The sequence below is a fragment of the Hippocampus guttulatus genome, chromosome 8 (genome assembly GCF_054856545.1).
Source record: "Hippocampus guttulatus isolate MCC_2025c chromosome 8, RoL_Hgut_1.0, whole genome shotgun sequence".
NCBI classification, from domain to species: domain Eukaryota; kingdom Metazoa; phylum Chordata; class Actinopteri; order Syngnathiformes; family Syngnathidae; genus Hippocampus; species Hippocampus guttulatus.
In genome coordinates this window covers 12,883,344-12,900,411 of record NC_141268.1, presented here as the reverse complement: position 1 = coordinate 12,900,411, position 17,068 = coordinate 12,883,344, and the positions used below count along the sequence as shown (strand labels likewise).

General features: G+C 40.2%; 2 protein-coding genes across 2 annotated transcripts in view; both read left to right on the top strand.

Annotated features, from left to right (window-relative positions):
- Positions 1–171: 171 nt before the first annotated feature.
- On the top strand, positions 172–3,480 carry LOC147201218 (protein shisa-5-like). Its single transcript, XM_086117898.1, has 5 exons — positions 172–292; positions 415–562; positions 1,596–1,759; positions 2,537–2,695; positions 2,974–3,480. The coding sequence occupies exons 1-5, from the start codon at positions 226–228 to the stop codon at positions 3,063–3,065; spliced, it is 630 nt and encodes a 209-aa protein (XP_085974024.1). The 5' UTR covers positions 172–225; the 3' UTR covers positions 3,066–3,480.
- Positions 3,481–7,015: 3,535 nt separating this feature from the next.
- The window catches only part of itga7 (integrin, alpha 7), a 30,902-nt gene continuing 20,849 nt past the window's right edge, over positions 7,016–17,068 (top strand). Inside the window, exon 1 of the mRNA XM_086118518.1 lies at positions 7,016–7,407. Within this exon, the coding sequence (XP_085974644.1) occupies positions 7,214–7,407 (194 nt within the window). The 5' untranslated portion in view covers positions 7,016–7,213. The remainder of the gene's footprint in view (positions 7,408–17,068) is intronic.

Below are 17,068 nucleotides of genomic sequence, written 5' to 3'. Positions count from 1 at the left end.
ACCTGACATGAGAGTCATAAAACTGCATATGAAACAATCATCAATCTCTTTATTTTGATAATATATAAATGTAACAAGTGCATTAATTGCACCGAGCAGGTTCTCAGCAGGAATGCTGCTGGGTGACTTAGCTGCTGGGTGGGACGCGCGCGCACACACACGCGCACACACACACACACACACAAACAACATGTGGTAAAAGTCAGTTTACGTGTTTTCGCAGTTATGGTGTCGGCTGTTTTGTCCATTGTAATTTTCGGGTCCTGTGTAATCTTTCTACCGTCTACGTGGGGTGAGTTACAGTGTCTTTTTGGTGTATATTTCTTGAGGCCTTTCAGATATGTGTCTCATTATGGAGGTGAAAGCAACAGTATGCTATTTTGTGCTCCCAATATGTCTCGCCTTGTCTTACAGCGGACGGCTGTTCCAGCTACTGGGACGACAGTGGCATTCGTCGTGGTGATCTCCAGTGCGGCGACATTTATTGCTGTGGAACCTGCAGCAATAAATACTGCTGCACTGAAAAGACAAGGCAGCTAAGTCAAGAGCTCTGCGATGACAGGTAATGCCAAAAATATATTGTTCTCTGGGTATTTTAACCTCTAAAGTTGGACAGTCGTGAAAATTTGTTTTGGGAAACGGGTCAAAAATTGTAACAAACCTCATAAATTGCGGATGAGAGTTCAAGGATCAACTCTGCATGTATTGCTTTTTCATTGTTGTTGGTTTTGTTTCCTTTCTTTATGTTCAGTGAAGACTGAATTGCTCATAGGTGTAAATTTTTGTCCATGGACTAGTCTAGGGTGTGCCCAGTTCTTGCCCAAAGTCAAGTGGAAGACTTCCTACTCACCTTGAACAGGATAAGCGGGAGAAAATAGATGAATAAACAAAAACGTATTTTTACACTTGTATGCAGGGTGTCCAGAAATCTTCTCAAAATATTTTCCAAATAAAGGCCTTAATATTGCTTCAATACACAAATCTGTTTTCTATGCTGCTTATCCTCATCTCTTCCTTGCCCTCCTGGCGGTTCAGATCCGAGAATGTTGCTAATATTTGTCAACTGTGGGCACGTGAAGCCCTTTGATACTCTTTTGTAATGAAGGGCTATATGAAGACACTTAACTTGACTTGACATATGGCGCCACTGCAAGACATCCACCCTGCCAACTAGAGCAATGGCGCCTCCCATCTGTTGATAATACTCCATTAAAAAAAAGAAAAAGGAATTAGCCTTTTTACGAATGAATATTAGGACAAAAAAAAAACAAAAACATGACGGTATTCTATTATTTCTTTTTCGCGATTATTATTAAGTTAATCCTGATGGAGGCTCTGCGATATGACATGATATTTATCCATCCCTCTGACCATTTTCCACGTATCCTTTTCAGAATCGGCGGAATTTTATCTCGGCTGTCTTTGAACAAAAGGCAGAACAGTTTGTGTCCAGTACTAAAGATTTTTGAGGCATGACAGTTTGACCGAGCAACATGGTTTTAGCGGGAAAAAAATCGCTTCATTCTGGCAACCTCGACATCAGAGGGTTTCTGACAATTCTTCTGGTGACGACTACTACTGGTTCATCTACGCAGGCCTCGCTTTGAGAAACACTTCAGGTCCCCCATACTTTTGGTCAGCATTCTCGGAGCAGTCATTCCCATTATCTTCTGCGTGGGGCTCATCACCTGCTTTGTGGCTCCATGCTGCTTTCTGTACAAAAAGTGCAGGAAACCACGCACCTCACGGCGGCATCCAAGTGAGACACTTTCTTTATCTCCTGTTCCTCAATCGTTATTGAGCAAAGGCACACAATTTGACACGATAAAAAATGCTCACATTTCACCACCAAAAAAAATCTTAAAAAGTATGTAAGGTGGACATAAAAAGTCTACACACCCCTAATCGAATTACCGGGTTTTTCACATATAATCTGTTTTATGAGAGAGCATTTTCATTATTCTGCCTGCCATTACATGCCGCTGACCAAGATACATTATTTGTTGCAAATAGCAGTTTGGGTCAAAATGAAACGGGGTTAAATTGTTCAAGCTTTCGCAGAACACTTACATGTTTAGAATCACTGTGTTTCATGGCCACATGACAGCACACATGACGCCCACTAACTAAAAAAACTCATTCACTAACTCAGGGGTGTCAAACTCATTTTAGTAGCGGGCCAATTTGGAGTTACGTCTTCCATCGGAGGGCCGTTATGACAGTGAAACCACAAAATTATTGCTTGTACACAACAAATTAATAGATTATTAGTTTCGAAATCAGTTAAGTCATTTATAATAGTTTGTTCAATTATTCAAGTGAGTGTAAACTGGGTAACAAAATTGTTGCAAAACCTCAATGTCTTTTTTTTTTTTTTTTTTTTAACACATGACAATTTCAAATTTCGGTACATATTTTAGCAAGTTGACAGACACGATTTGCGTTCGTGGGCCACATAAAATGACCTGGCAGGCTGGATCTGGCCCCCGGGCCTTGAGTTAGACATCTGTGCACTAACTAATCTCACTTTGGATAGATGTGACAACTACCTATATCGTCGCACCCAATCAGCCGGCCTCCCCGCCTCACCATCCGCCATACCATCCCAACTACCAGCCCGTACCTGTCCCGCCTCATTACGGAGGCCACGCCATGCCCACGGCACCGGTGGGCCCGCAGCCATACATGGAAGCCGGTAAGTTCTTATTTTGATTTGTAACAAGATTTTAATCATGTCTTTGTGATTCAGACTCTGGCTCATTTTACAAAGATATTTTTGTACTCTTTGTAATTGTTAAAAATGAATCAGGAGTTTGTTCATGTTTAGTATGTGTGAAATTATAATGTATGCACACCTTCCCACAGTTTATTGCAGTAATATATATATTTTTAAATGCCAATATTCACCCTTTCCTTGATTTGTAGATTTGCATTTTCATCATTATGTTATGTGATGTGATCTATTTGTTTTAGCTCCTCCAGCGTACCCTCCAGGTGGTCCACCGCCACATCTAGATGAACATTCGCAACCTCCCTACAACCCTGCGTATGGTTTCAACCCCTAAATCACACACTTGGAAAGGCGCGCGCTTGTCTTTAGCACGTGGAATCATTTGGTGTTGCAATACATTTCCAGGGGCAGCTAAGTACGCAGAGCAAACGGGAGAAGCAATTGTGAATAAATGCAGTCGTAAATTAGATTACATGTATCTTTAAACGTGTTTCATCCATCCCAAAGCAAAGGACAATACTTGGGAAATCCCGCTAGCCAACTGGCTGTCTACGTTTTACCCAATATATTTGGAATTCATGAAAGTTTACATACCGGTAATTTATATTTTACCACGACAGAGTGGACATGTTAAGATTGATAAAATCCAACTACAAGCATACTATTATGAAAATGACGTAACACAAGTGTAAATATTTATTCTGCAACTATGCACTGTTTAAGCTTCAATTAAAGAAGAACAAAATGCTGGTCAAAATGTTATGTTTGCAAATATGGGAAAGAGGGTTTCTTGTTCCACACCGCCTGCCGACTCGAAATGCCTGCAATAACATCAATTGACCACTAGAGCTCACTGTTCTTAAACTTTGAGCACACAGGCTGCAAGATGCAAACGGATACAGGAAAGAAAGTCATTTAATAATGATGTCACATTCCCTTTTGTTTCCCAAAGTATAAATCATCAAGTCCTCAAGTCAACAGCAGAGGAGCACTCGGATGTTTATTTGGACTTGATCCACTTTTGTTGTCACATTTTGACAAGGTGACATCTTATGATTAACGTGCTACTTTTCCTCCCTCCTCGACATCCCAAAATGCACATCCAAGTGTGGGAAAACAGCTGCATTCAGCTCAGCCTCCTTCAGGGAAGTGTCGTTAAAGAGTCAGCATGGATGTACTTGGATTTAATCCCGTAGTACGAAGCACCACACCCTTTTACAGCCCCCCCGCCCCCACCCTTACCCCTTTTGAGTCAATAAATCCATACAGTAATAGTGCTGACTATGGATGGGAAGGCTGGCTAAAACAGGAAAAATGACCCTGCCCATATGTGCTGCCTGTTTGAGGTCTAAAATAAGCTCTCTCCTTGAGATGATGCTCTGACTTCTAATGAGCCTTCACATCAGGATACTGCTATCATGCGCCATGTGGAGCGGGTCTTTCCTCACATCCAAGATTGCTCTGTTCTATCCTGTGGCCTACTATGGCCTTTTTCATCAAAAAATGTGGTGTTACCTCCAAGTCATAATTCAACCCGTGTTACAAAGAGTAATCCACAACCGATAATACTTCGTTGAAATCAGGAAGATAATGGCACTATAATGTATAATTGTTAAATATGTATTAATTAAACCGTATGTGCTTTTACTTACACTTTACATTGCTTACTTAGTTCATGTAAAAACAAACATTACCGGTAGTTATTTTTGTTTATATTCAGGCATTTAATCTTTTTTTTTTTGGAAGAACATGTAACACAGTACAGCCAATTTCCCATTCAATGTATCACTAGTAAATGTGGAAAGTAACACATATTTGACCATTTGAACAAATCAAATTATTTTTCTTCTTAATTTACATTTACATTTCAATTTTAAAATATTAAATATGTACTGTTTGTACTGTGAATTTTTAGACAATATACTGTATATAAAAAATCTATTCCATTAAAAAAAAGCATATACTTTAAAAATATCTATTATTTAGAAAATAAACAAATGAGCTTTACTAAAGCTGTTTTCATAACCACAGAACGGCATTCATTTTTTTGACATTCCTGATCTGAGACGTAGCAGTGACAGCAAAAGAGGGTAAAATATATGATCATACCACCATAGAACAGTCGGCCTTTGGTGTGGCCATCAATACAAGATGACGAAAACGACAAATAGTCATTGTCACATAAAAAGCAGAAGACTGGAATGTGATGAGCGTCGCTTCCCAAGCATGGCGTCTGGCTACGTCACATTAATGGTGAGTAGACAACTTTTTTGGGATGCGTGAAGTCAACAATTAATCCTCCCTCTCTTTGCTCCCCCTCTACATTCAGTGAAGGTGAGAACCTAACTAAAGAACAAATTTAAATTTACGATAACATTGTTGGGAAAGTTAAGAATATCCTGTAAAACACCATCTGGATTGTTGAAAAAATGTTTTACGCGGGCCACAGCGCATCTCACAAGCATGGTTTGTGTGTGGGAGCAAACTCCCAAGTGGATTCGTTGGTTCCCTCTCTCCAAGTTGTCTTACACAGAACTTTCCCACACAGTCTGAAAGGGGATTTTTAAAAAAAATTAAATTAAACTTTTTTTACATGTTAGAATAAGATATACCGGTACACCCACCCCACCAGTAAAAAAAAAAAAAAAACAGAAATAGAATGATTGCAGAAAAATACAACAGTAAAGTTAGATTTTTTTGAAGCCTCCTGCTGGCTATCACTCTGTTTTCGTCTCATCGAACAGCGCAAAGTGTGAAGGTAACTTGCGACGAGCACGTTAATCCTCATCTAATATGTCACAAATGTGACGGTTTATTGCATGCAACAGTTGAGGTGACAGCTGCACACAGGTGGTCCAACTGCAGCTGACAACACACGGCTGGCATGTAAACTAGTTTCAAAAGTCAACAACGTGTGGATAGACCTTTCCCACCGTTTTGTCTTCTCACAGAAACTGCAAAACGTCCAACTTTTTGTGGCTCAATGTGGACTCTCTAATCTAGTCCAGATTGTCCCTCCATTGTGTGCGCGTGTGTGTGGATGCGTGCGCGCTACTTCCTGTTCGCCGTTTCTTAGTTACTGTACAGTATAAACATAGATATTTTTTTGGCTGATGGGTGGGACATTCCAGTTAATTTTGGATAGAATCCACCAACTGATTATGTGAAGGAATGATCTCAATTAAAACAAAATCCCCATCTTGTTTCATGGTGTGTATGCTGCGTCAAAATGATACAGATTATTTAGTTGCCAGCAGTTTTCATGTATCCTTTTTCTGTTTTGTTTGTTTTGTTCCTGGATCATTTTGGAATCGAATGTTGAACAAACTTAAAACACAAATAATTATCACATCTATTATAGGCTAATAGAGGCTCCATCTTAACTGTTAGGCTAGAGTGAATAAGTGGCATGGAAAATGGATGAATCGGGAAAAAAATAAATAAATGTAAGTGCTTTGAAGTTTCGTATTTTATTTCATTCTATATTTAATTATTCTTTTATGAAATAAATCTGTTACCCACGCTAACAATAAAACATTCTTTTTAAAGTTGGTTACATGACAGATTAATGTTAATTAAATCAAAAACAGTTTGATTTATTGGCATTATATTTATATGGTTACAGTATGTTTTTATAAAGTCTAATATTATATAGTGCGATTTTTCTCATGAGTGTGCTATTTTTCTTGTGAAAATTTTCACTCATTTTAATGTGCGTGTTGCTGGAATAAATCTCAAAAGCGCCACAATACAGTCTAAAGCCTAGCCGTGATCAAGCATGGAACTACAATAAAAATGTCATTATCGCAATGAAGAAGTAAAACATGAAACACTGCTGACCTACAGGTACTATTACAAAAAATATGACGAAGAAATGTTTGACATTTCAATTAAAAACAAACAAATTAAAATAAGTTTTAAAACGCCTCAAGTACACATACATTTCCCGACAGTCCAACTGCATCTTTCCATGCATTTCAATGAGTGGCATCTAAAAACTGAAGTCTTTTGGACTGTGTGAACCCAGCAGATAAATAAAACTGTCTGGTGTATTTTTATATATTTATTTTTTTTTCACCCACTCTGTCTCTATTCAATAGCTCCCAAGTACCTTGACAACCTTGCCTGGTATTTTGGCAGCGGTCCTTTGAGTGTTGCTGTCAGCTGAGAACGTGCGTGTGTGTGTGCGTGTGTGTGTGTGTGTCTAAGGATGGAGGGGGGAGGAGTGAGTGGGGCTATTCAAGGCACTTGTCGTCCCTCGTCTCCCCCGGGTGCACAGAGGAGCAGGAGAGGGGAGGAGGCATGGACTGCACACTTGCACTCTGGTAGCCAACGGGAGCACATTGAGCCCAGGCTGCCACCCCCCCGCTTCACAGACTGCACCAAAAAGCCACAACAAGAGGATTTCCCGCCGCAAGATCAGGATTTCCTCCTCGGAATCACTTGGAGATCTTCTTCTAATTCTGCTTTTGAAACTTCAGCATGGCAGAAGCGGCCCTGGGTGGACACCTGAGGGCCAGGATGGGTCTCCTGTGGGCTCTGCTGACTCTACTCAACCACGTGGGGGCTTTCAACCTGGATACTACTCACACGCTGCACAAGCTGGGGGACCGAGGGACCTTTTTTGGTTTCTCTCTCGCTCTCCACCAGCAGCTCACCCCAGAACCTCAGAGCTGGTGAGTTTGCAACTTCTGTGTGCACCTGTTACAATCGTGTAGGGAAACATTTTTGCCTCTTCCCTTTCACCAGTTATCACAAAAAGTGTTTTACATCGTTAAAATACAGTCACAAATATCCATCAACCCATCTATTTTCCAATCCGTGGATCCTCACAAGGGTCACATGCATTTTGCAGCCTAATCCCAGCTGTCTTCGGGCAATAGGCGGGGTACACTCTGAACTGGTTGCCAGCCAATCACAGGGCACACATAGAGGAACAACCATCCACGCTCACAATCACATCTAGGGACAATTTAGAGTGTTCCATTGCTTTCGAGTGCGAACCAGTCGACCGCCGGGCCGCCCCAGTCACAAACATGATCCATTTAATCTATAAAAGTACATTGGACCCTTGAAATTTGAGTGACATGAGTTTCATGAGATATTCACCATCTTGTGGCTGATTGTTTATTTTTTGTTTTTTTGCTTTAACTTGTGGAAAAAAAAGAACCCAACTGAATTCAGCACATTTCCTGATAGTGGACAAAAAGATAATTAATGCCACTCCTAGTTAAATATGCTGTCAAACTAAAGATCAAATGAAGAAAAATACATGCTGTGTGCACGACTGGGTTTTAGGGATTGACTGAAATTGATTTTTTTTTTTTAGCCTTATGGCTAAAAATTGGCAGAATAAAATGCTGATAACTGATGAATGGTATGATTAATTAATTAATTAATTAATAAGATATCATAAATAAAATGACTTTTTGGTGCCAGCAATAAAGATATGAATTACAGGCAAAACATTTGACTGCTTTACAATACTTTGTCCTTCAGCATTTGTTCAACTTTAGAGCAGAGAGAAACATCGGCAAAAAATGGCCAATGTTTTTCAGATTTTTTTGGGAGGTGGGTGGAATGTTTACATGTGATTATCTTTATCTTCTGGTTTCATGTGTTCACATGCAAAAAAAAAAAGGCAAAAAAATCTTCATTTTTCTGCTAATTTTAAATAAAATAAAAACTTTTCAAATTTAAAAACTAAAATAATATTGGCAGATTAAATAGGCTGGCCGATTAATCAGTCAGGCCTCACTGGGCAGAGTAGACCAGTGTTTCCCAATGTTTAATCAAGCCATGGAAAAATATTTTACATTAAAAAAACAAAGTTATGTACTGTATATGACTTAAGATGATCTTATCTCACGTTACTCATGTATTAATCTAAGAAAACCATAAAGCTATCATTCTGACGTATGCATGGCAACAGGCGGTTACGCAGTTTGTGTCACTATACAGGTATGTCTCTGGCATAGATGAATCAACACGGATGCATTACTTGGAGGGAATCAATAATTTTCAGAACAATGAATTGAAATTGGATAGTTTACCAGGTAGTGCACAGTAATTGGCAATCACTGTACAGTGGACCCCTGTTATTCACAAGGGCTAGGCACACCCATTATAAAAGCATTGTATATTACCCTCAAAAAGTAGTTGTGAAAAATCTGATGAACCATCATTAAGCATTTTCCAAGGGGGTCTACTGTACTCGAAAGAGGGATATTGTTTAAGAGCCAAAGTTGTGAGTTTGGGCGGATCTTGGCAGCCAAGTTTGATGTTTGATTACTCTCCATGGAATGTAGAACTCTCACCACTTGGCCCCAAAAACTTAAATATTCACCAACACTCTGTATCTGGGGAGATTCGTACATCGTGTTGCATACTTTGTTGCTGCAACACCAAGTGGAGAATAAAAATTCTGCCACTGGATTGGTGTTGTCGCATCGTTGTGCCCAACGATTGTCGGGATACCCGTAATTCAAATGGGTGCATGACTTGAATGTACGCTGTGCATTCAGCTAATGGAGTGAACGGGAAGTCAAGGGCGGGTGGGAGCATGTGATGAATCAGCAGACGTTAGAGATCGTTTCATTAAACACGTCTTTCAGGTTTATTGATTATCATCAGTATTCCTCCATCCAAGAATTGACGTATACTTTCTCTAAAATCAGGCCCTCACTCCACTCCAGCTGTTTGTACAATCTCATCCTGTGGTCTTTTTTTCACTTTAGAAGCACTGCCAAGCAGCAACTGAGTGGGACTTATGCGCATATGTGCAGAGAAATGATTATGACAAGCTATTAAGCGCTGTATTGATTTTAAGTATGCAGATCCTAACTGTACCCATTTATGTGCTCTTCCTTCTTTTTGATTCGAGAAGAGGGAGTTACACAACCAGCATGCACTGTCAAAAACAAACAAAACAAAAGGTGACAGACATGGCTAAAAGCAATTCTTCTCTTATTGAAGCATCATGAAGGGAAACAAAAAATGTTAGACTCCCGCCTATCATCCGATGTGAAATTTGACATACAGAGCAATCAGTCTTACATCTGTTGCATGTCACCGTGTATATGTATGGGATCATGCAGTTATGCAAGGTACATCAACATATACCGCACATATTAGGAATTTTAAATGTAATTCAAATAAATACACAAATAAATAAATAGATGGATCGATAGATAGATAGATAGTTAATTTGGACTTGATCATTTTATAAGTAGCTCACATGCTGAAAAAGTGTGGGCGCATGTGGTCCAGAGAATTTATCTGAACAAATAAAGGCCTCTCTACAGTAGACAGCACCACGCTAATAAAACTATTCCGCCATTTTTAACTGTCAACTGCCCGCTTTAGCCGCACCGCAGTCACGCTGCCGCCTGCTCAGACTAACGCTGTGACATCAGCTGCAAAGCCACTGTGTAAAAAGTAATTCTGTACATATACAGTGCAGCAGCATGGCTCTGTCTTATTTAAAAAGTGACTTGAGCCAAAAGTGTCAGATTGCTGCGCTGAGGAGAGACCTGAAGATAGTCAAGAAAGCGATGGCATGGATGGTGTGGAAACGTGGGTGCTCATAACATCACTCCATCGCTATGTATGGACGACTAGCTGATATTTTCAGCTAAATATTGTTGGATGGCAACGCTCGACTACATGTTTACTCTCAATGGTCACAATATTTGGTACACAAATGAATGGATCCAATTCTATTTACCTGGAGTGGAATATTATTACAATAATAGATATAAAAACAACAACAAAAAGTAAGCATTATAAATTATTGTTCTGTTTAACCCCAAAAAAATAAATCAATACCTTAATTAATTAATCAGCAATTTTATTTTTTACTTTGCCCGTATCAACCTCAATTTCAGCTACCACTTTTACTTTCTTTAACATGGTGTAGATGAAAGCACTTTGTAAGTGCCATTTACCATTTCAGCGCCGTTTACGGCATTTTAAAATTTGTCTTTATTTATTTATTTTTTATCGTAGTTGGTGGACAATAGTCTCGGCCAATTCTGGTGTGATTGTTTAGCTGTGAAAGTGAAAACAAACACGCAAACAAACACAAATATTAACTTATGGCCAATAGATTGTAGCGCTAGATATGGAAATGCAACCATTATAATCAGCTTGTGGTTGATCATAGTATTTGTCAGAGAGTGTTACAAAACAGACAAAAGGTGATGGAGATCATTTGAATTTCGAATCAGAAGTGAGGATGTATTGTATGTACATTCATACACGCATGCACACACATACATAGGCAAACACACACACACATGCATGGCACACACACACACACACACGCACACTACTAATTACTACTACGACTAAATAACGTCCAAATATATTAAAAGTGTTACGTGATTTATTATGTGGAGAAGACAGCATACACCATTTTTGTTGGAAAGGTCAAGTTTGAGACTTCCTACTAAGTTTTGCTGGTGGGATCGCCAAGTCCTTGTGTAATGATTAGAGTAAAACAAGGATTCCTAAACTGTGAGTACAGTTAAAAGTACATTAAAAATGTAATGGAGGGATGCTATAATAACACACACATTGTCGCCCTTCCCCTACTTAGTCTGTAAACATAAAAAATATTTGATGCATGATTAAAATGAAATGTGGGGTTAGTAGGAATAAGGCATTTGCATGTTGGAAAAAGTTTACAAAAGGTGCAATATCTCAAAACAGAATGGCCTAAAAGTAAACATATCAAAGGTACATGCCGCATTATGGGTCCAATTCCCAGAAATGAAGATATCAATATCACAACCTCAGCATCAGCTGAATAGATTTGATCCTGAAAGCAACCTTTATTATTCATCAAACAAATGCAAGGAAACTGACTCTCCTGTATGAATAATACATTTCCATTAAGCGGTTCAGATGACGCATTCTAAAATGTGCCATGATGAGACATCTTGCCCCGAACTGTTGTAATCAGATGCTATAGTGATGCATCTGCTCTTTGAATGCGGCAGAGCTTTTTGTGTGTGACTCTTGCCTGAGGTCACACTGCACTGCATTGCAATTGCTGATTGTGATATGATGATAACTCCTTTGAAGTTCCAGACACTTCATTCTGTTCATACGATCCAATACAACCCGAAACATTCCTGTCTGACACTCGAAAAGTCCTGCCAGATCAGTGCTGTTGCACTCCAGACTTGCAGATAGCATGAATGAGCATTGAAAAGTCAGTGTCACATAGCAAGATTTTTTTTCACAGAAACTCCCAGTACCTACTTGGCCCTGATGTAAGCAGTAACACAAAGTTACGAAAAACTTACAACCTCACAGAAAACCAACCAATCCTTTATTAGATAGACTGTATTTCCTGAAATAGTGCCAGTCCCTTGAATACATCCTGTACACCAATGAAGAAAAAAGTCTGGAAAACACAGAACTCCTAGATTAGGCGTTCGCACACATATGCTTATAAAACTGCAAATCCTAAGCATCAAATGCTGTGGCCTCACGTGTACACACCCCGTCACTGGTGAAGTGAAAATAAGGTGTTCTTAGTTTCCGTGCAGACGGGAGCATCATTAATTGGAGGCACAAAGACGGTTTCTAAAAATCAAAGCAGCTTTGTGAAAGACGGCCATCAGCAGAAGGCATCTTGAAGCCCACGCTGATGCCCGGCTTCTTGCGGTTGGTGCAGTGAGCTACTGTAGTGTCTTTGTGCCGCGCCACACACAATCTATTCAGTGTGCGCACAAGCACTTGCTTCTGTTACTTGGACTTGGATGCGGAGGGCTGCTGGCATCTCAAAGCAGTTTAACAATCTGCTGCTGCTGCCACTACTGTCAGACAGACGACGGGGGCATTCGAGTGGGAGTTATGTGTGCATCTGCTATTTATACTGAAATGACAAGTGCTTCCACTAATAGTTGAGCACATGGGGAAGACAGGAAACTCCTCGTGTTCAAGCCCCCAGCTGTCACTCACAACAGCAAATTCAACATCGGACCTTTTCTGATTTTCAACACAAACTGGATCAAGAGTCTCATTTTCACAAAGGAAGGTGCCGATTAAGGAAATAGGAATAAAATTCATCTTCTTAAAAAATGAAAACAAAGATAAAGTAAAATATATTTGCAAATGAAGAACTATATCAAATTGAAAACATTTGTGAACAAAATACAGCCACTACAATAAACAAAACAAAAAATAAAAATAAATACAGTTGAAGATATATTTTAAAATATTCAGATAAAAATAAAAATTAATTTAAAGTAAAAATACTGATTATAACTTCAAATTTAAAATAAAAATGGAAAATGAATGAAAAAAACAAAAGATCAAAATAATTACAAATAAAATACACATATCTTAAAATCACGTCAATGCATATTTTAAAATACACAATAAATATTTAAATATAAAATAAAAATGACAATATTTTAAAATGAAAAAATATATACCTGTAATTGGAAAAAAAAAGAAATCACAATTTAAAAAATGATAACATTTTATAGCCCAGACTTCCCTACCCCCATCCACTTCATCCAGCTCTTCCTGAGGAATCACGAGATCTTCCTAGGCCAGCCAGGAGACATTTGCCAGCGTGATTTGAGTATTCTCAGTGGCGTCCTCCCCATCGGACGTGTGCAGAAGCATCTAGGAGGCAATCTGACTAGATGCCTGAGCCTCCTCATGTGGCTCTTTTCAATGTGGAGGAGCAGTGGCTCGACTCTTCTCAACCTACCGGTATCTCTCAGGGAGTGCCCAGGCACCCTGTGGAGGAAACTCATTTCAGCCACTTGTATCGGTCATGAACCACATCTTGTGACTATGGGTGAGTGTAGGGACGTACTGTAGATCGTCCAGGAAAACGAGAGCAAAAATTAAAAATAAAGATTGGATAAATTAAAAGTAACCAATAAATAATTTATTCCATTTAAAATAAAAATGGTGCATCGTCTGCAGATACCGCATCCCATTCACACCTCCAGGTACTTGGTGAAATCACGCAAACTCCTCAACGGAAGGCCCAAATCTCAGAACTGTGCGGCAGACGTGCTAATCACGAAGCCACCAAACTGCCCCTGTGTTTAACGTAATTGATGAAAGTCATGTAGCTGTAATGTTCCAACTGCAGTGGTGTGGCAGTCTTGCTTTCATTTAATGCAATCAAGCACTTCCACTCTGTATGAAGCACTCACGTTTTACTGGTGTTATCCATCCATGTTGCCAAAGCATGTAGCCTTCTTCGTCGATGTGTTTGGCGCACTGCCACCACATCAGTTTATATGCTGGACCCAATCCAATGGAAGTGCTACATCCTTTTTCCTGCCTCAGTGTTTAGTTGAAAATCCAGCACGGGTAATGCAGTGTCTTTCTGCGGCTCACAAATCATCAGTGCTGTTTCGCCTATGCGGCCTTCAAAGACATCTATTGCTCTTCCTCTTTATCCTCTGAACCCTTTAGGTCAGCTTTTGTATTCAAGGAAGTCATTTCCAACTCTCGGCATCATCCCGACGGATGACAGTGGGGTTATAAATTGTTGGAGAAAAATGACAGAAGGAATTAAAACTATATTAACTTCTATATTCAATTGATGAGGCCATTATACATTTATATGGTGTTAGAGTCATAACAGCCCTCCGAAGGAAACCATAACTACAATATGGCCTGTGATTAGAATGAGTTTGACATCCCTTTAAATGTATGTCACAATGTCCCTGCACCATTCTGTCACACACAAAACGGACTTGTTGATTTGCATCACAAAGGCACAATAAAAGAAGGCCCCTCACCTCTTAGCCTTCCTCCGTCATGGGTTAAGAATGGCCTCTCCCACTTTCTCCCCCATCGCCAAACTCAATTCATGATCTGTCTACAGTAACTCTTGTCATTAAATCTCCTGCAGCCCATTCACGTGAAAGCCTTGGCAGCGCATCCAAGTCCCCCGTTTTTCTCACTGCTTACCTACAAGGAGTAAGGATTTATTAGACTCCCACCATGAACAGCCTTCGCTGGCTGTCCATTTAGCAATCCACCGGTCTGCCATGACCCGGACAAAAGCTCGGCGGGAAGCGTTGGTGCCAGGCCTGAAAGCTTTCAGGAATATTAGCCGAGTGAGAGCGGGGACAATGTGCACCGTCAGCAAGAAAAACACAACTTCAGCCGCACTGAGAGCAGGAAAACACGGCATCCTTTCCACGTCGAGACACGTTTGTTTTTAGTGTTTAATTATTCAAGTGTCATGAAGGTTGTTTGAGGAGAAAGCAAGAGGTCGACCCTGGCAGTCATGTTCTCCTAACGTGGGGGAGGGTCGAACACAAACAGGAGCCGTGGGGATGAATAAGCCACCTCACCTTTTGATTAAAGGCGTGCGCGCGCGTGTGTGTGCGCGCATGCTTGCGGTTGAATCAATCAGATGATAGCATCTCGATACAGTAGCTGTCACGAATCAACCAGGATATTAAACCATTTTATTTGACGGGTTTGTCTTGCAGTCCAAGTAAGAATAAATGTTCCTTTTGGAATTTTTTTCTCTTACTGTGGATCAAAAATATATAGATGGATAGCTGTCATCCATCGTATGCCCAGGACTTGCCTACCAGTATATTTTACAGTCCCAGTAGGTAAACTTGTAAATGGATGGATCAATTGATTAATAAGGAGGAGAATGGCAATGGATCTTCCAGAACAGATGTGAATATGTTCCTAAAGGGCCAATTAGTTGCGCGTTGGAAATCGTCATTCGCATGTTGATCAATAGAGGGCCAGCTGGTGAGGGGTGAGAGGCTAGTTCAAGATGTATGTGACACAAGGACGGCTCACTTGTCTCATGCGGTACCGAAAAAAGCAAACGATTTTAGCATGGCACATATTAGGGCTGTAATATAAAGTGAATGCAGTGAAAAAAAAATCCTATTTACTTAAAAACAAAACGATTCAAATTTTTTCACTCTGAATTTTACACCACCAGGTTAGGCAGGGTATTTGACCTTTGCCCCAACAGCTTAGATAGACACCAGCTCACCCATAACTCCGAGCAGGTAAAGGAGTCTAGAAAATGGAGGGCTGGCATCCATCATTTCTGGAACTGTTTGTCTTCAAATCTCAACAAAGTTTCCCAATGGTACTGCAATCAATATCTGGATCATGAGACACAATTTCAGAGGGAATTTTGCAGGTGGCTCAATTGTTTTTTTTTTTTCTTTCTAAAACTTCCTTTGAAACAAATCATTGTGTTGAATCACCTCCCCTGGCACTGAACCGCAGCGTCCCGAAGGGGTTTTCGCATGGACTGCCAGCTGTCTCTGTCACTCTCTTTCCCCACTTTTTTTTATGCATTAGCTATGCTCTCCTTCTTTGGCTCATGGTGGCACAAATCATGATTCAGAGCACCTCATTCTCAGCTGTTGCTTTCCATAGCGAGATTTCCCCGAAAACGATCGTTTTAAAGACAGGCGGTGGTCCGGATACTAAGCCCTCGTTTAGACAGTTAGGGTAGGTAGATTTTAGCTGTCAGCTATGCACACGTGTGGAGAAAGATTCAGGCACATAGTAATGTCTGCGCGGCTGCCCGTGTTGGCCTTTTGCAAATGTGTGTTTGTGTATCCAGATCAGAGGTCACAGTCTTAGCTCGGGACAATAAGAGGATGAGTCCCTCGCCCCCCTGCTGATTCTCCAAAGCTGCCTTCCAAAGTATGTTGTCCACCCAACATGTTAAGTGTGGGAGAAGAGATTTGGTGGTTCATCAATCTGAAATCCTGGAGAAAATGTTGAGTGTGCAACTAATGTTTCACAAAATCGGATGGTTGTCCACGGTTCAATCGTGGAATATTATGGTTGGAAAAGATATCGGAGAGTTTGTGCTGATAGAAATAAGGTACCCATCCAGCCATTTTCTGCCACTTATCCTCATCCCCAGCTGACTTTTAGTGAAAGAACTGGTTGCTACTTAACACCGATGGACAAATGTGCTCAACACAGGCACCTCTGAGCTCCCCTCATTATTATTGGACCCTGGGTTAAATGTTTACGATATATATAACCATTCCCTGTGTCCGTCCATTTGAGCAAAATCATAATTATAGGTACATTTAGAGTATGTATGCAAAGGCAAGTGATGTTGAACTCTGTTGTGTGCACAGATGTGACTCCTTGGACTGCACTGGGTGCGTAAGGGTTAGGGTCAATGAATATGTTTGGTCATAGTCTGGTCTTCATCGGTTTAACACCAATTTAATTTAGGTGACAAATCTTGTTATCGGTGCACAGTGTTTGTCTTCCAATCTGGTAAATGATAACAAAGCATTATTAGCAGCTGTTCAGTTGATACCTGTGGTACTGTTCTAT

Bases quoted from the DNA above. Each gene is read 5' to 3' on its own strand.
- LOC147201218 (XM_086117898.1), top strand. From the start codon at position 226: ATGGTGTCGGCTGTTTTGTCCATTGTAATTTTCGGGTCCTGTGTAATC. The intron at 293-414 runs GTGAGTTACAGT...CTTGTCTTACAG, and splicing joins CTTTCTACCGTCTACGTGGG to CGGACGGCTGTTCCAGCTAC. The intron at 563-1,595 runs GTAATGCCAAAA...TCATCTACGCAG, and splicing joins CAAGAGCTCTGCGATGACAG to GCCTCGCTTTGAGAAACACT.